This window comes from Podarcis filfolensis (genome assembly GCF_964270895.1).
Source record: "Podarcis filfolensis genome assembly, chromosome: Z".
Lineage (NCBI taxonomy): Eukaryota > Metazoa > Chordata > Lepidosauria > Squamata > Lacertidae > Podarcis > Podarcis filfolensis.
Genome location: NC_139617.1, coordinates 10,670,876 through 10,689,212, shown reverse-complemented (window position 1 = coordinate 10,689,212; position 18,337 = coordinate 10,670,876). Strand labels below are relative to the sequence as shown.

At 46.3% G+C, this 18,337-nt stretch overlaps 1 protein-coding gene across 6 annotated transcripts in view; it reads left to right on the top strand.

Moving 5' to 3' along the window:
- SEPTIN6 (septin 6) overlaps positions 1 to 18,337 on the top strand; it is a 54,413-nt gene that overhangs the window by 1,222 nt on the left and 34,854 nt on the right. For 2 of the 6 annotated variants that reach the window (XM_083595743.1, XM_083595744.1), the window contains exon 1: positions 6,165 to 6,556. The exons of 2 other annotated variants lie outside the window; for them this stretch is intronic. In XM_083595743.1, the coding sequence (XP_083451869.1) occupies positions 6,527 to 6,556 (30 nt within the window). In that variant the 5' untranslated portion in view covers positions 6,165 to 6,526. Of the gene's footprint in view, positions 1 to 6,141; positions 6,557 to 18,337 lie in introns of those variants that run through there. 2 more of the 6 variants (XM_083595742.1, XM_083595741.1) reach the window with 2 other exon arrangements.

Below are 18,337 nucleotides of genomic sequence, written 5' to 3'. Positions count from 1 at the left end.
ACATGTCTTTACCTGCTCCACACCTGGCACCACACGTGACACATAGGAAGCTGCTTTATATACTGAGTCAGAACATTGGTCCACCAAACACAGTATTATCTACACTGACCGGCAGCAGCTGTCAGGGGCTTCAGTCAGGGAATAGTCCCAGGCCTACCTGGAGATGCTGGAGGACTGAACCTTGGGCCAGCTGCATGCAAGACAGGTGCTCTACTACTGAGCCATGGTGCTTACCTGATTTTAGGTGTGGGGCTGGTGGGTATATTTGGGAGGGAGACTGCCTTGTGGGCCAAGTTAGGCCCCATGCTGGGCTTAGGTAGGTCTGGTGGGGCAGAGTTTTTGCACCACTGCAAATCAATTCTGCCTGCTGTTAATGCAGGAAACCAGTTCTGCTTGAGGAGGATGTGTAATACATGTAATGGAGATTGCTAAACTAATAACAACAATATACTTAACATAGAATCATAGAATTGTAGAGTTAGAAGGGACTATGAGGGTCATGTAATCCAACACACTGCAATTAAGGATTTTTTTTGCCCAGTGTGGGGTTCATATCCGTGATTCTCAGCTTAAGAATCTCATGCTCTGCCAACTGCTAACTATCTCAATAGTTAATATGCTATCAGTTCTAATCTGCTACCTCTGAGGATGTGGACAGGCTGCTTGGATGAGTGAAACCAACCACCGTCTCCTTGATCCTTGCCTATCCTGGCTTATAAAAGCTAGCTGGGAAGGGGTGGGCGATGGGCTTTGCAGGGTGGTGAATGCTTCTCTCTGTGAGGGAGCCTTCCCAGACCTGCAGAAAGAGGCGGTCATCCAACCACTTCTTAAAAAACCATCTTTAGATGCGGCCACAATGGCCAACTATCACCCAGTCTCAAATCTTCCATTCTTGGGCAAGGTGATTGAGCGAGTGGTTGCTGAACAACTCCAGGCATGCCTGGAGGATGCGGACCATTTGGATCCCTTCCAGTCAGGATTCAGGCCTCATCATGGGACTGAAACTGCCTTGGTTGCACTGGTCGATGATCTCCGGTGGGTTAGGGACAAAGGTGAGAGCTGTTTTCTAGTTCTGCTGGATCTCTCAGCGCCTTTGGATACCATCGACCATAACATCCTTCTGGACTGTCTAGAGAGACCGGGAGCTGGGGGCACTGTTATACAGTGATTTCGCTCCTTCCTCCTGTGCTGTGTTGGTGGGGGAGGGTTGGGGGGGATGAGTGTTCAGACCCCTGGGCTCTCACTTGTGGGGTGCCCCAGGGTTCTGTCCTCTCCCCCATGCTTTTCAACATCTACATGCAGCCGCTGGGAGAGATCATCAGGGGGTTTGGGCTGGGCATTCATCAGTATGCGGGTGATACCCAGCTCTACCTCTCTTTTAAATCAGAACCAGTGAAGGTGGTGAAGATCCTGTGTGTCTGGAGGGGGTTGAAGGATGGATGGTGGTTAATGGATTGAGGTTGAATCCTGACAAGACAGAAGTACAGTCATACCTCGGGTTGAAGTTGCTTCAGGTTCAGCACTTTCCGGTTGTGCTCCATGGCAATCCAGAAGTAACAGAATGCGTTACTTCAGGGTTTCGCCGCTCGCGCATGCACAGACGGTCAAAATGACATCAAGCGCACGCGCAGAAGCGGCAAATCGTGACCTGCGCAGATGCGGGTTGCGTTTGCTTCTGGATGCGAACGGGGCTCTGGAACGGATCCCGTTTGTATCCAGAGGTATCACTGTACTGTTTCGGGGGGATAGGAGGCGGGCAGGTGTGGAGGACTCCCTGGTCCTGAATGGGGTAACTGTGCCCCTGAAGGACCAGGTGCGCAGCCTGGGAGTCATTTTGGACTCACAGCTGTCCATGGAGGTGCAGGTCAATTCTGTATCCAGGGCAGCTGTTTACTATTGGCTCCCAGTACATTTCCAAGCACAATTCAAAGTGTTAGTGCTGACCTTTAAAGCCCTAAATGGCCTCGGTCCAGTATACCTGAAGGAGCTTCTCCACCCCCATTGTTCTGAGGTCCAGCGCCGAGGGCCTTCTGGTGGTTCCCTCACTGGGAGAAGCCAAGTTACAGGGAACTAGGCAGAGTGCCTTCTCAGTAGTGGCACCCGTCCTGTGGAACGCCCTCCCACCAGATGTCAAAGAGAGAAACAACTACCGTACCAGACTTTTAGAAGACATCTGAAGGCAGCCCTGTTTAGGAAAGTTTTTAATGTTTAACAAACTATTGTATTTTAATATTTTGTTGGAAGCCGCCCAGAGTGGCTGGGGAAACCCAGCCAGATGGGCAGGGTATAAATAATAAATTATTATTATTATTAAGCTTTATAAGACTGCAGCTTTCCGATATCACAAGAATCTTAGGTTCTGCAGCAACCAGCCAACACAGCTTTCTCAATGGAAGTTGCAACACTGTGGTCTAGAATATTATTACCGTATTGGTTCTTGCAAATGAGAGACATAAAGTATGTTAAAATCAATGATTTTTAGGTCAGTTTAGGGTGACCAAACAGAATACAAGCATTCAGTTTTCCCTTATGCTGCCCGGTAGGCAGATGTGAACTTTAAAAATCTGCTTCTCATTAACTGTAGGGAAGATAAAAGCAGTATCTTTTCCAGTCTGCATCTTCTCCTAAGCATTTCTTGAGATATCCACTAGGGGTAGCGTGTGACCCGTTTATTCCTAAATGAAACTGATGTTGCAATCCTAAACACATCACTTGCAAAGGTAAGTCCCAATGACTTCTAAGGAAGCATGCATTGCTAAGGAGTTGCTTATTGTGCTGAACCCATTAGCACTTAGCTAATTCCTATTTATTTTATAAGATTTCTTACCTGCCCCTCACCATAAGGGGCCTGGGTAGGTTACAGCAATAGAATGTGCACTTATTTTAAAAAAACAAAATAAAACCACTACCAAGGTAAAACACATGAAACTGCTCCAAATGGGTTGGGGTCTATATAACTTCAGCTTATAGAGGTGAGTCCCAGGAAAAAAAGTACCTTAATGGCCCAAGACTAGGATAAAGAGGTGCATCTTGGGTGAAGCTGTTTGGTGAAGGTGCTAGTCACACCTCTGTAGGGAAGGCATTCCACAATTTGGTGGCTGCCACAGAGAAAACCCTCTCCTAGGACACAATTCCCCAACACCTGAGAAGGTCAGTAGGGATGGAAATGGCCTTTCAGATATTTGGGACTTTGGTCATTTGGGGCTTTAAGCAATAATGTGAGCACCTTGAATTGGTCCCAGATACAAATGGGCACAAAGGGATACAATGGTGGTGCTGTGGGTTAAACCACAGAGCCTAGGACTTGCTGATCAGAAGGTTGGCAGTCTGAATCCCCACAACAGGGTGAGCTCCCGTTGCTCGGTCCCTGCTCCTGCCAACCTAGCAGTTTGAAAGCACATCAAACTGCAAGTAGATAAATAGGTACCGCTCTGGTGGCAAGGTAAACAGCGACTCTGGTTCACCAGAAGCGGCTTAGTCATGCTGGCCACATGATCTGGAAGCTGTACGCTGGCTCCCTCCGCCAATAAAGCGAGATGAGCGCTGCAACCCGAGTTGGCCATGACTGGACCTAATGGTCAGGGGTCCCTTTACCTTTTTACAAATGGGCATCCCTCTCTTGCTTCCAACTGGCAACCAAATTCTCCCCACAACCCTCTTCAAGCTCCATTCAACAGTTCATTCTCCAAGTGATCTCCCTCAGCTCCCCTCCCAATACAAACCACAAATATGGTTTATTAAAGGTTTGATTAATATTTTCATCCCACTTTTGCATGACAATGATAAAGCAACCTGCAAGAAAAACATGGAAATACATTATTAAAAAAGGAAACACTTAAATTACATGCTCACTTTGACAGGCTCAATAACAGGACACTAATACATCAGCAAGATAAAACACTAATACAAATCTCCTGAAAACTACAGATCACTCCTTAAAAGCCAGCTTCTTTTTTTTAAGGCTTTAATTTTTTGTGAAAGGTGGAAAGGGAGTGTGCCTACATGGAGAGTTCCATGAGAATAAGTTTAATGATGATGATAGATTTATTTTTTTGTACCCTTCCCATCTGTCTGGGTTGTCCCAGCCACTCTGGGCAGCTTCAACAAAAGATATAAAAAGAACACAGCAGAAAATCACACATTAAAAGCATCCTGATACAGGGCTGCCTTTAGATGTCTACGGGAGGTCATATAATTGTTCATCTCTTTGAAATCTGATGGGAGGGTGTTCCACATGATGGGCACCACTACCAAGAAGGTCCACTGCCTGGTTCCCTGTAACTTCACTTCTTGCACTGCCAGAAGGACCACAGTGTCCAGGCTGAACAATAGGAGTGGAGATACTCCTTTAGGTATAAAGCACTGAAGCCATTTAGGGCTTTAAAGGTCAACACCATTGTGCTGTTGTTTGTGGATTCCAATATGAGTGCCCTTCACATATGGTGCCTGTGGTATGCACAGTGCAGTCCTGTGTCTACAGTTAATAGGTGGAGAGTGTTACTCGCAGAGCACCTAGTTGAGACTGATCCAGTTCTGATCTCTTCCTATGCTCCACTGTAAGACTGTGACCAAATGAAGATTTGTGGCCACCTCAAACCAGCTTTCCCATGTCTTCCCTTACCTCTGCTCTCACTTTGCTTAACATCCTGCCTCATGAAGGGTTCTGGAGAACTGAAGGTTGCTCACTGTTTTGAGATATTTCATGCCAGTGTCCAGTCTGGTCCTGTTCTCAGAGTAGCCAGCCAGAATGCCTGTGGGAAGCTTGCATGCAGGACATGTGTGCAAAAATACAACACAATTTCACAACAACTAGAAACTGGCAAGTCCTTGGTTTGAATGTCACCTCCTCCCAAACTCATCAGGTGGACTTTGGCAAACTACTCTCTTGGTGCCTTTCCAACACAGAGAATAGTATACTGATTTACTTTGTAAGGGCTGGAATGTGGAATGCTTTGAATGCTTGAAAGAGCCTATATAAATGTTCAGTATCATGTGCATGAGTAAAGAGAAAAACAAACTGTAAACAGGGGAAACACTTGGCCACAAAATGCAACAAATACAGTATGTGATTTCTTTATGTAAAGCTTAAGATAAGCTGTTAATGAAGGGTCACTTGGCTTATCTTTAAGCTTTACAAAGAAATTGTCACAGATTGTACTTCTTGTATTTCATGGCTATGGCCCCTGCTGTTCGCAACATTTTCTATCTCAACAGAGCAAACGCATCTGCAGCTGCAACTGAGACTTACATTTCATGCATCTGTTGAAATGGACTCAACCTTCTGTAATAAAACCTGTTAGGCTTTTAGACTCTTTGATGTTGATGCTGTTTCCAGTTTCCTTTGGCTGTGTACAGGGGTGTAGCAGGGGGTGGGGGGAGATGCCTACCCCAAATAAAAATACATACTTAACCAAAAGTAGAAGTTGGAGCTTGTGGGGTTGTTGGGCTCACATAGGGCACGAAATTCCTGCATTTCAGAGCGTTGTATTTGATGACCCTTGTGGTCCCTTCCAACTCTTTTGATTCTGCCCTAGGCAGCGGACAAAGAGAGGTGTGCGAGTAAATTAGCATTTCTTGTTCCACCCACTTTTGCTTCTGGCCCTGTCCACACTGGCATGTGGCCCCTGAGAGAGGTTCCCTAGAAAGGAATGTGGCCCTCTGAGAGAAAAGGGTTGCCCAGCCTTGATCCAGCCCAAGCAGGAGAGAAGGAAGCTGGCTTGGCTCAAGAGGAATGCAGGGCCAGCTTAGTATGCAACGGTGCAGTTAGAGCCTTAGAGGTAATGCTAGGCTTAAGTTAGGTACATAGCTGTCAACGTTTCCCTTTTCTTGCGAGGAATCCTATTCGGAATAATTCCCTTAAAACAAGGGAAACGTTGACAGCTATGGTTAGGTAGTTTTAGCTCTTTGGATGCTAAAGTGCCATGCTTCACTTATTTCCAGCTGAGGTCAGCCGGCACTGCTGCACTTGGAGGCCTCTCCTGCTAATTCTGTTGTGTGGGGGCCCTGAAGTCGTGCCCTGAGGGCACCACTAGTAGTAAGGCTGGAGCGCCCTCCTCCTCCGCTCTAGTTCGCGGTCTCCGTCCCTCCCTCCCCTTTCTTTGGCTTCCTTCCTCCCCGGTCTCATTCAGAACCACCCAGGCAAGCGCACAGTCACATCATAGCCGCGCGGACCCTAGCCTTGCGCGCGTCTCGGACTGCACCATTTCGCCCGGGGGAGGCGGTGGGGGGAGGAATGCTGTGGAGCCGCCTGTGGAGACTCCTCGAAGCGCGCGGGAGGAGTTGACTGCTTCAGAAGGGAAGGATCCTGCCAGCGCCCTTCTTCTCTGCGCCCTAGCCGGCTTTCTAGCTCCAAACGACTGGCAGAGGTTTCGGTCGTGTCCACGCCCCATTTCTCTCTCCCCCCCCCCCCCCCATGCCGCAGTAGCCGGGTCCTTCCTCCACCCGCTCAGTCAGTGTAACAGTGTCTCCTGGACTGAGGTAGAGTTTGCAGCGGGCTCGGCTTCCGAGGAGGCGAGGCGAAGGGGCCATGGCGGCCACCGAGATAGCGCGCCAGGTGGTGAGTGCGCGGCGACTGGCGCGGAGGGCGCACCGCGCTCTGGACTGGGGTGGGCCTCCCTGAGCATGGCTGACCGGCCGGCTAGCTGGCTAGCTTGTCTTCCCTGCGAAGCTGCCGCTAGAACTCCAGCTCTCGGGGACTGGCAAGGTTTGCGCGCGCTTCTTTGGCGAGGGAATCCGCGGCTAGGTGGTGATGCCGACGACTGAGAGGGAAACGGGCCAGAGAGGAAAGAGGCAGCTTGGCTAATGAATGAATGCTGGGTGGATACCCGGATGGCCACTTCAGGAAAGCGGGCGCGAGCTGCATATACACTCCTCAGCCCGAGATATTCCCATGGTTCCGAATTAAGAACTGGGCGTTAACACAGCGGGAGAGGTGCTGGGGAATTCCGAAACCGTCTTTTGTAAATGATCAGAGATGTGAATTCTTAAATCTCGGTCTTATTTTTACAAATCGCTGTTACTGTCGGCGCAGAGGGATGTGGAGCGGGCTGGTGATATAAGAGAAGCCGCTGGGGTGATGCTCTTGGCGGTGACTTTCCCGTTATAGGTTCGGGTGATGGCGAATGCGGGGAGGCTATGGACTGCTGCTGCTGCTTTTTGTCTTTTTTTGCAGGCTGGATTTTATACGCGTGTGTGCGGGGGCGGGTGGGAAGACAGGAGGACAAGAGGATGTTACTGGCTAAAGGTGATGGGTTTTGGGGGTGTTTTTTGAGGGAGAGCCTTTGTATTAAACAATAGAGGGTTGGCTTGATTGTGTGTGATCTGACTGGCCGTGACGGGCCGGATTTATTGGGTAGCGTGTTGCATAGGACGAAGGAAGCAGTGCTTTGCAGATGACTGTCTTAAAGGCTTGGCCTGATGAAACGGGGAGATGTGGGTTGAATGATGCGGTGGGTGTGACCTCTTCTTGCATTAGCGTGGGATAGTTGGGGGCAGATTTTAACTAGGTTTGGGTTTGCTCAGTTGTGGAGCCTTCTTCATTTCTGGGCTACGCTAAACTGAAGCTGTGGTGCTTGTGTGCATTTTGCAGACAAGGGGTTATTTATATTTATTTCTTTTGCAGGCTGTGGGGTTGCAACTGCCAGGGGTCACAGCAGGCACCTCCATAAATAAAGTGCTTTGGGTTTGATCGTAAATTGTTTCATCTTCAAGCAGCTTAATTTTCATTGTGATCATTTTCCATAAAGTGTTCGTTTCTCTCTCTGGCTCCATTTAGATTCCTATATATTGGCTTTTTTCTTTTGGGTGCATCACTCACATCACAATGCCTGGCATCTCCCAATATGACAAAGGATTCTTTATTTTTTTTAATTGGAAGGGTGGGAGATTTTTGTCTCTGCACAAGCTCTATAATGTCCAGAGCTCACCTGCCCTTTTGTCTCTGCTGTGATGAAAGGGAGCACAGAGGCACTCCTGAGGCAGGAGATTGAGCCCTTTGCAAACCAAATTAATTGAACATCTTTTGGCTTGTAGATGGGTTTAATTTGTTTGCAATTCCCTGTTCATTTTAACTAGGGAAAGGACCACAGGAGCTCCTGGGATTTCTAACTTGCCAGGATGTTAGAAGAAGGAGCATGCAGTGTAGTACAGCAATTGGGGATGGGGATTCTCTGTCCCTCCAGATATTGGACTACATCTCCCATCATCCCTCACTATTGGCCATCTTGGCTGGGGATTATTGGAGTTGGAGTCCAACAATAGCTGGATGGCTAGAGGTTCCACACCCCATTTTAAATGGATCATCTTTGTGTGTTAAAATAATGTGTTGTACTGCATGATGTTCTAGGGCTGGAATGAATCCAGTTTCTCCAGTTTCAAATATTTAAAGAGAAGGGACCATAACTCAGTTAGTGAACATTTGCCTTGTATGCAGAAGATCTTAATCTCTGGCATCTCTAGTTAAAACAAATAATGGGGAGCAAGTGAATGGAAGACCCCTAGTTGAGGTTCTAGAGGACTGCTGCCAGTCAGAGCAAGCAGTTTGGGGCTAGATGGACAACTAGCTTGTATTAGACAGCTCCTTATAGCCCTACATTTCATGAATCTGACCTTCAGAGTGCAATATTTCAGTTTGTTCAGTTGGGTGGTATCTACAATTCGTTCCAAGTGTATATCACCGAGTGACATATATTTGGCTTGGCATGGTGAGAGTAGGGTCCAGATCCCTGCTTGGATCCATGAAGCTCACTGTGAGGCCTTTGCAGGTCACTTGTAATCTATTCCCCCTCAAAAGAGCTCTGAAGACAAAATGTGATGACCTCATTTATGCTGCCCTAATAAACATCTTGACTGAGGTTTGGAATGCCAGTGTGATAAAAAGTTAAAAATAAATGTGCTACACTACGCTTTGCCAACCTGGTGGCTCCCAGTTGTTTTGGGCTACAGCTGGCAGTCAGCACCAGACAACCTGGTGAACATCACAGGAGGCAGCTGGATCAAGTCAGTGGCCCATCTGTCTAGTCCAGCATCCTGTCCTCATAGTGGATTCTTTAACAACAACAACAACAACAACAACAACAACAACAACAACAACAACAACAACAGTGACATTTCTGCCCTACCATTCCTCCCAAAGAGCTCAAAGTAGTGGCATGGATGGTTCTCCTGTCCCTCTGTTTTACCTTCTCAATAACCCTGTGAGGTAGGTTAGGCTGAGAGATGGTGATTGGCCCAAGGTCACCAAGTGAGCTTTATGACTGAGTGGGGATTTGAACTCTGGTCTCCCAAGTTCTAGCCCAATACTCCAGCCACTATACCACATTGGCACAGATGCATGTGGGAAGCCCAAATATAGGACCTGGATGTACAAGTACACTCTCATTCCTATGGTTTCCAGCAACTGAAAGGCAGCACTAGACAACCAGTGAGCTGCATGTTGAGTCCTCCGTGGTAGACTAATAGGAATCATAGAATGGTAGAGCTGGAAGGGACCGTGAGGATTATCTAGTCCTACCCCCTGCAATGCAAGAATCTCAACTAGAGCATCTGTGACAGATGGCCACCCAACCTCTGTTTAAAAACCTCTGAGGAAAGAGAGGCCACCACCTTCTAAGATGGGCCCTGGTTGTTCCACTTGTACCTTATTTTGTTAAAATTTTGTCCTACCTTTCCACCAAGTGCTCCCCAAGGCAATAATAAAAATGCAAAATAAAACAATAAGAGGCAATAAGATTCCAAGTGAAAACAGCATAAGAATAAGGCAAGTAAAACAGCAATAAAGTTAATAAAACAACCATACAATATGTAAGTTTAAGTAATTAGCAGCAGGCTAGCCAGACACCCCTTGGCTATGAGTTCTTGCACTTGGGAGCAGCTATGAAAATGCCCTCCTACAAGGGAGTTGCCTTATATCAGGTCAGAACATTGTTCCAGAGAGCTCCAGATTGTCTACTCAGAATGGTAGATGGTTTTCCAGGATTTCAGAGCAGGGACATTCCCAGCTCTACCTGGAGATGTTAGGGATTGAACCTGAGACCTTCTGCAAGCGAAACAGATGCTCTGCCACTGAGCTGTGGACCTTCCCTCCAAATGTGTGTCCGGTGTTGGCAGGACAGGAAGACAGGCCCTTCCCGAGGATCTGGAAAGGCTTGTATGAGAAAATGCAGTGTTTCAGACAACCTATTCCATGCTGTCCAATGCTTTGTAGGTCAGAACCAGCAAAGAGACTGAAAACAGACTGATAGCCAGAGAAACTTGTTGTGACATGGTGTGTGTGTGTGTGTGTGTGTGTGTGTGTGTAATGCTCCCTGCAAAGGCACTTAAGCAGAAGACCACAGTGAGAAGGCTTCTTGGGACTGCAGAACATGCTACTGCCAATCCACATGGCTAATGCCTGGCATCTGGGTGGCCTCAGTCAGAAGAGGTTGCTGGATTAGATGGGCCATTTGCCTGACCCAGCAGGAGTCTTCTTATGTTCTTAAGTTTAAGGCAGCTTTTTACCCAGGTTGCCTGATTTCCAAAGCACCACCAACTAATATTTGCTTTTAAGTTCATCTTTTTTAAAAAATAAAAATAAAAACAACAGAATTCATCTTTTGTAGATCCTTCTGTACAGGGGCTACTTCTTCCGCTGAGATCAGCCTGCACTTAGAGCACTGAGGAAGTATTTAAGAAGCTGAATGTTTCAAGATGTGGGAAATGAATGCTGTGGCCTTGGTGCAGTGCAACTGAACATGAAGAAGGTTGGGGAGTGGGTAGCATCTGGTGCAATCTACCATATAGCGTGTATGTACACAGTTGTCTCATGGAGAAATAGCACCCGCTGTGCCTGAGCAAGGGTTTGGTGGTTTGATATCCATTAAGAACCTAAGAAGAACCTGCTGAATCAGGCTAATGATCCATCTAGTCTTGCATCCTGTCCTCACATTGGCTGGGCAGATGACTAGAGGAAGCCTGAAAGCAGAACCTGAGTCCAACACTACTCTCCCCACCTGAAATTCCCAGCAGATGGCTTTCAGAGGCACATTACCTCTGACAGTGGAGATAGAACACAGCCATCCATCAGGGATAGCCGCCACTGACAGCCTTATCCTCCCTGAATTCATCTAATCCTTTTTCAAAGCCATCCAACTTGGTGGCAATCACTACTTCTGGGAATGAATTCAAGAGTTTAACTCTGTGCTGTGTGACTAAGTACCTTCTTTTGTCTGGCTTGAATATTCTAGCATTCAGTTTAGTAGCCCCTAGTTCCCGTATTAAGAGAGAGGGAGATAAACTCTTCTCTTAATCTACTTTCATTCCACCATGCATAATTTTACACACCTGTGTCTTGTCTCCTCTTACTTGCATTTCCTCTAAACTAAACTGAATCTTAATTTATTGTCATTGTTACACCCCTGAGGTCTCCTCTTTCCCTAACACAATGCAGAGTGCCTGGTAGAATACACTGGTGGGAGAGGTGAGGAAGGCTGTTCTGGTTTCCAGTCGAACAGCAAGCAAAATGAGCAGGTGTTGTGACCCTCATGTTTCTTGGCAGTCTGTCTTCTGAGCAGATATATAAGGAAGGCCTTTCTAAAGAAACCTGGATGTTTAAAATCATAACTGCGTTTTCTGTGCTGAGCGTGCATAGGTCTTTTTAACATGCATTGTCAACCTGCCATGGATGGTAACAAGGCTTGGCTGATGCTTCCAGGCAAATGAGAGTTAGTGGGTTGTCTTAATGTGTGTGGCTTTTTGACAAGCAAGAAATGAATTTACCACAAATGGCGAATGTCTTCATTTTAGTGCATGACTCACGCTGGCTGTCTTTTTTTTTCCAATAATATTTTTATTAAAGGTTTTATTGGTTCACAAAAATGTGCATTGTCTTTTTTCATGTTGTAGAGTCCTTTTTTACTTTTGATGCGAGACATTATACAGAATAAGGTGGGGGAAGAAGAAAGAGGAGAGGGAGAGAGGAGATTGTGGGGCTGTCCAGATTTGGGTTGCTAGGGGTTCCAGGGCCAGGATGGATTGGAAGGGAGATAGTGGGCACCCTTGTTTAGTACCTCTTTGTATTGCTATGGTATTAGAGTCCATACCATTGATCCTACATTTTGCTGAAGCTTGGGAGTAAATTTGTTTAAGGATTTGTAGGAAGTTGGTTAATACTGCAAAGAGGTATTTCCATTCTAAACAATCAAAGGCTTTAAGGATGTCTAGGGACACAATCATCAGTGGGAATTTGGTTGTTTTGCTGTGTTCAATCAGGTTCAGTGATTTCCTGATGGACGCTGGCTGTCTTGGGCTTGGGTTAGTGGTGCTTCCATCATATGAAACATAAACTAGTCAAGGTGAGAGTTGAGGCACACATTATGGTTGCCACTGAAATGCCATACGTCAGGCATGGCCAAACTTGGCCCTCCAGCTGTTTGGGGACTACAACTCCCATCATCCCTAGCTAACAGGTCCAGTGGTCAGGGGTGATGGGAATTGTAGTCCCAAAACAGATGGAAGGCCAAGTTTGCCATCCCTGGCCTAGGTTAATGGAGGGGAACTTAGCTGCTCTCTGCATGATGTTGTTGGACTATGAATCACATCATTCCTGACCATCTGCCATTGTGGCTGGGGGTGATTGGAGTTGGAGTCCAACAATATCTGGAAGGCCTCAGGTACCCCCATTCCTTCCTCTTCTTTTCAGTTTTGGGGGAGATGACTTCTGCTTGACCTTAATGCATTATTTACTGAGCTGTGCAGAAATACCAGTTTCTCTGCAGTGCAATGATTTCTTAACCCCTTTCCTATTTGTGACATTATTACAAGGTAATTTTCTTGCAGTGCAAAGTAGGGGGGAAAGGTTGATATTGCTACCTTTTGCAGAATTATGGCCCTGATCCTGCAACAAACCTGATGGATCTTTCACAAGGGAAAAAACAACAACACACACACACACACCTGGGATGTGTGGGTGCACAAAGGAAATAGTTTCCTCTACAATCAAAAGTTTATATTTCAGATTATGGGAAATTGGGGATCCGGCCCTTTAATACACAATTTAAAAAGCATTAGGCTTTCTTTATGTGGTCTGGACCCTACGGAGTTTGCAATGTTGGGGGAACAATTTAGGAAGCTGTCTTAAGCCAAATCAAACCATTGGAGAAGAACCATCACTCAGTAGAAGCCATTTGCATTGTGTACATTTGGTCCCATGTTCAGACCCTGGCATCTTCAGGTGGGGCTGGAAGAGAACATTGTCTGAAACCCCGGAGAGCTGCTGCCAGTCAGTGTAGATAATTCTGAGCTATGTGGACCAGTGATCAACCTCAGCATAAGGCTGCTTCCTTTGTTCCTATTGGTCCATCTAGTTCAGTAAATACTAATGGCAGCTGCTGTCCAGGTGGGAGTTTTTACCCTGCCTTACTTAGGGTGGGGTGTATGGAGGTGTTAGAGGAGGTACACTCCGTTGCTTCTCAACACAGACAGATGCCAACACCAACAACTTAGAGATGCAAAGGATTGAACCTGGGACCTTATGCCTGCAAAGCGTATTGCTCTCCCACTGAATTAAGGTTCTTTCATGGGATAGAGGTTGGCAAGAGAAATGGGTCAAGGTAAGGCTGCAGCTGTTGTTTATGAGAAGGGATGATGTTATGCTTGTCCTGCCTGTTTAGTGATTGAAATTGCTGCTTGCTTCTGACATGATGGAATTGTGATATGCAAGGTCACCAGAGCAAGAGTGGCTGAAAAATAGTCTCCTGCCCATTCAGGAAGAACCCCACCCAGCTGTGCAATGGTTTATAGTCATGTCCTTCTGCTACGAGGGACTCTGGGGACTCTGTGCCATCCTAGCCTCTGCATGCTTCCCTGCCCTTCTCATGAACTCCAGCTCCTCCTTGCAAGAGCTGGAAGGAAGTGCTTTCCCCCATTTGTGTGAATTTCTGCCGAATTCTCCCTGTAATAACAAAGTAGTGGCTGGTATCTTTTTATTCTCCTCTTCCTGATTGACTCGGTGAAGAAAATTGAACTGTTAAAATATCCAGATAGTTTGTCATTACTGTCAAAAAGCAGTCAGAAACTGTGAATTCAGGTTGGCCAAAGAGCTCAGTGCATTTTGAAACTACATGTAATGTCTTCTGCCTTATACAGTCATACCTCGGGTTAAAGTCGCTTCAGGTTGAGTATTTTCAGGTTGTGTTCCGTGGCGACCCGGAAGTAATGGAATGGGTTACTTCCGGGTTTCGCCGCTCACGCATGCGCAGACACTCAAAATGACATCACACGCATGCGCAGAAGCGGTGAATCGCAACCTGCGCACGCTCAGACGCGGGTTGCGTTCTGCTCAGGATGCGAATGGGGCTCCGGAGCGGATACTGTTCGCATCCAGTAAACTTTACTAACACGAGAGAGAGAGAGAGAGAGAGAGAGAGAGAGAGAGAGAGAGAGAGCAATTCGGAGCTCCTCCTCCTGCAAGTTTGCAATGTGTGTGCAATAGCAGCAAAGCAAAATGACACATGCATATTCCAACAAGGATCCCTGCCATTGCATAATTGGCATTTCCCCTTTCTGCAGATCAAGAGGCAGTCAAGAAGTGTATTTGAAGACTGACCACATTCTGAACCAAGAGTAGAATTACACATACATGCCCATGGGAGGGGAGTTTTGCATTTGCTAATTTCCCAAGGCTCTTGCAGCTACCCATCTTGTAACATCTAGGCTGTTTCATTCCTGGAATTTGCAGCGCTCTGTTTTTGGAAGAGTCCCCATCAGTGCAAGCCTATTTCAAAAGAGAGATAACAGCAGCTTAGTTCCACCAGGAAGTCTCACCCCCGAGAGCCTGTTTGAGGATGTTGGGGGCAGACAGCAGGGGTTGGGGGTTGCCTTCAGGCTTTTGTGGGCTTTCAGGAAGCAGCTGGCTGGCCACCTCTGGAAACAGGATGCTGTCCTAGAATGGGCTTGTGGTGTGATCCAGCAGGTCTCTTCCTATGTTCCTCCTCTAGTCCTAGAGGTAGAGCCAAGAGGAGGCTGGAGTGACGCACGGCATCCTGAACGTCTGGTTCTCAGCTGAAAGCTGCAGCTTGCATAGCAAGAGGAACACAGTGTTGATGGGGGAGCTGCCTTGTTCTGCCTCCACAAATCTCTAGGGTAGAGTTTCCCAAACTTGAGTCTCTAGCTGTTTTGGACTGCAATTCACATCATCCTTGACCACTGGTCCTGCTAGCCATGGATGATGGGAGCTGTAGTCGAAAACAGTTGAAGACCCAAGTTTGGGAAAACCTGCTTTAGGGAAGTTCTGCTGGCAAGATGTTGGTTGCCATATGCATGGTGGCATTTATTGGTCACCATAAATCACCCCTTCTTTTTGCTTTAAACAAGTGACTCTTGAAGATGCTGCATTTCTGTATGGTGTGGCAAGGGCAAAGCCCAGGTTGCTGGTGCTGCTCTAAAGATCGAAAACACAATGAGGTTATTAGCTTCCTCAGCAGGAGCATCTATAATTGGACTGCTGTAATTGGATGTATTTTCCAGTAAGTGCATCTTGCAATGCACCTCCTGGAAAGGAACGGAAGCAACATGGACTCATTTTACCTATTTTTTCAGTTGTTTAAAATGCTAAGCATCCTGTTCTTCATGCAAGGAGCAAGAATGGCAAGGGATTAGAGGGTGGGTGTGCTTGCTTCCAAAGAAGATCCTCCACCTTAGTTACCTCTTCAGCACCCCCAAGGTGTGACAGTTTGCTGCTGCATCTTGCAGCAAGTATGCTGTGCAGTTCGGTACTTCTAAAGTCATCTGTGATTTTGAAAACTAACAAAAATTTCAATGTAGCAAGTTCAGTGTAGATGAAATGACAGCAAATGACTGTAGTGAAAAGAATGTCCTCTTGATAGATGGTTCAGCCAGACTCTTTTTTTTTTAAAGTGTTGCACCTGCATTGCTTTTATGTTTTGTGGATAAAGTACAGAGAGGAGCTGCAACAGGAGAATTAGACACCTGCTTACTCTTTTGCAACAAATGGCTTACAGCATAAACATTTCTGAAATGCTTATTTGACCCACTATTGAAAAATGTAATTGATGCGACTCCCTTCATGTTGCTATTTTTCTTGCTTTCTCTTTTCCTTACCCAATAAATGGGTAGATTGATCTGATTACTACACCTGACTGATTCTTCTCATTCCTTTTCTCAGTTCTGTTTGTTTAACCCCCCCCCCAAAAAAAAACACACTTTATAGTTTGGTCTACAGCTATTTGCTTTATATAAAGACATACTTTTTGAAGGATTGCAGCTTGGGGCAAGTAGCTTTGTAAGGCCTTGGGAGGAGAACCTTTGCATGAGCAGAAATGCATTCCTCTACGAAATATATGACTCTGTGGCAGGGCATTTTGGAATGTGTAATGATACCATACTTGGTGAGGATGTTGGCAAGAGAGAAGCAATCAAAATGCATGCAGTGGGGCAGATGGAGAAGCACATGTATTCAGCACCTGAGACATAAAGGGCCCCTCCGGATTGGTGGTTTGTGTGTGGGTAGATTCTGCAACATGCCTTTGATGCAGTAATAGCTCGTTAGTGGTGGATTTATACTGGACTGTCCGCATGTCATTCCACTTTGTTGTTCTGTGATGCATCTCCAGCATTACTGCATTAATGCAGTCTAGAAGGGTGCTTTTGAACTGGACCCGGAAAGTGGTTGGCAGCCAGAGCAGTTAGGCCAGGGTTGGTTTTCAGTGCTCAAGCCGTCTTGCCCCGGTGAGCTACCTAGCCACCAAATTCTGCACCAGAAGGATTGGGCTGGATGGACTAATAGTATAATGAATAGCTTAAGAAATATGCTACATACTATATTCCTAGTATAAGGAATCATCATGTATGTAGCTCAGGCGGAGCCAACATGGTGCCCTCCATATGCTGCTGGGTTTAGATTCCCATCATCCCTGACCATTGGTCAGGCTAGCAGTGGCAGATGGGAGTTGTTGTCTATAACTTCTGGAGGACACCAGTCTGGCTACCCAATGTGGCTGAACACATAGCTTTTGTGTTGGTCTGTGCCTCTGGGCTTGTCAACAGAATGTTGGGCTTTGCTCTTTGGCTTTGCCTAAGGTTCAGGATTTTTGTTTTTGTTTTTTGGGAGCTGGCAGCCCAACATTTAGGTACTGTTTCAAAGTGAGCATGCCTCTGGATAGAAGTTGCTGGTGTGTGGATTTGTGGATCTCATTGTAGACTTCCAAAGAGATAGAATTCTGGACTAGATATTGTGTCTGATCAAGCAGAACTGTTCTAATGTTTCTTTTGTGCAGTAGGCAGTTCCCACTTAAAAGTGTTCCAAATGTTTGTTTTAAACTTCTGTCTGCACCTTTGTGCGTTTCCTGAATCTGAGGCAGTTTACCAGGATATGTGTACACAAACAAACATACATGCATACATACATAGAGCCATCTTTGCGAATTCATCCCTGGATCCTCAGCTGTAGTGATGTGGGGTGGAAGAAAGTATGTTTCATAAGTTAATTAGTAAGGATGAATGGATGCCAATTGTAGATACAATAGGAAGCAAGCTTGGCAGTTTCAAAGTTGCAGTTAATGTGGTTTTCCCCACCCAAGATGATTGTCCCATGTGTGCTTTAATTTTTGCCTCAGATATTTCAGGTCAAATACTTGTGGTATATTGGGACAGAAAATGTTGTTGTTGTTGATCATATATTTATATTTGTCAGTTGCTTTATACAAAAGTCTCAAAGCAACTTACAGTGGTACCTCGGGTTACAGATGCTTCAGGTTACAGGCTTCGCTAACCCAGAAATAGTACCTCGGGTTAAGAATTTTGCTTCAGGATAAGAACAGAAATCACGTGGTGGCGGTGCAGCGGCAGTGGGAGGCCCCATTAGCTAAAGTGTTACCTCAGGTTAAGAACTGTTTCAAGTTAAGAACGGACCTTGAGAACGAATTAAGTTCTTAACCCGAGGTACCATTGTAATAGACAACAAACAAAACCGGTTGAAAATGAACGTGGAGTACTCCCCCCCCCCCACTTTCATTTACTAAATGCAAATAAAATAAACGTGCTGAGGTGGATCACTTACGAGGGCAGAATCTCTGGCCCGCAATCCTAGTTTGGTCTAATGAGCCTCTGGATTAAGCCAACAAGGCCATTTTGGACAAACTACAGCTGCCTATGACTGTCAGTCACCTGACACCAGAGATCTCCAGCCAAAGTGCTGAGGTCCCACAGCACTAAGGTCGTAGATATGCCCCTGCTTGCTCCTTGATAGTAAAAGGGAGCAGCAGAAGCTTATATCTGAACTTAGCCCTGTGGGATGTCACTGGAGTGCTAAGATCAGACATAAGTCTGTCTCTGTTCTGTGGCT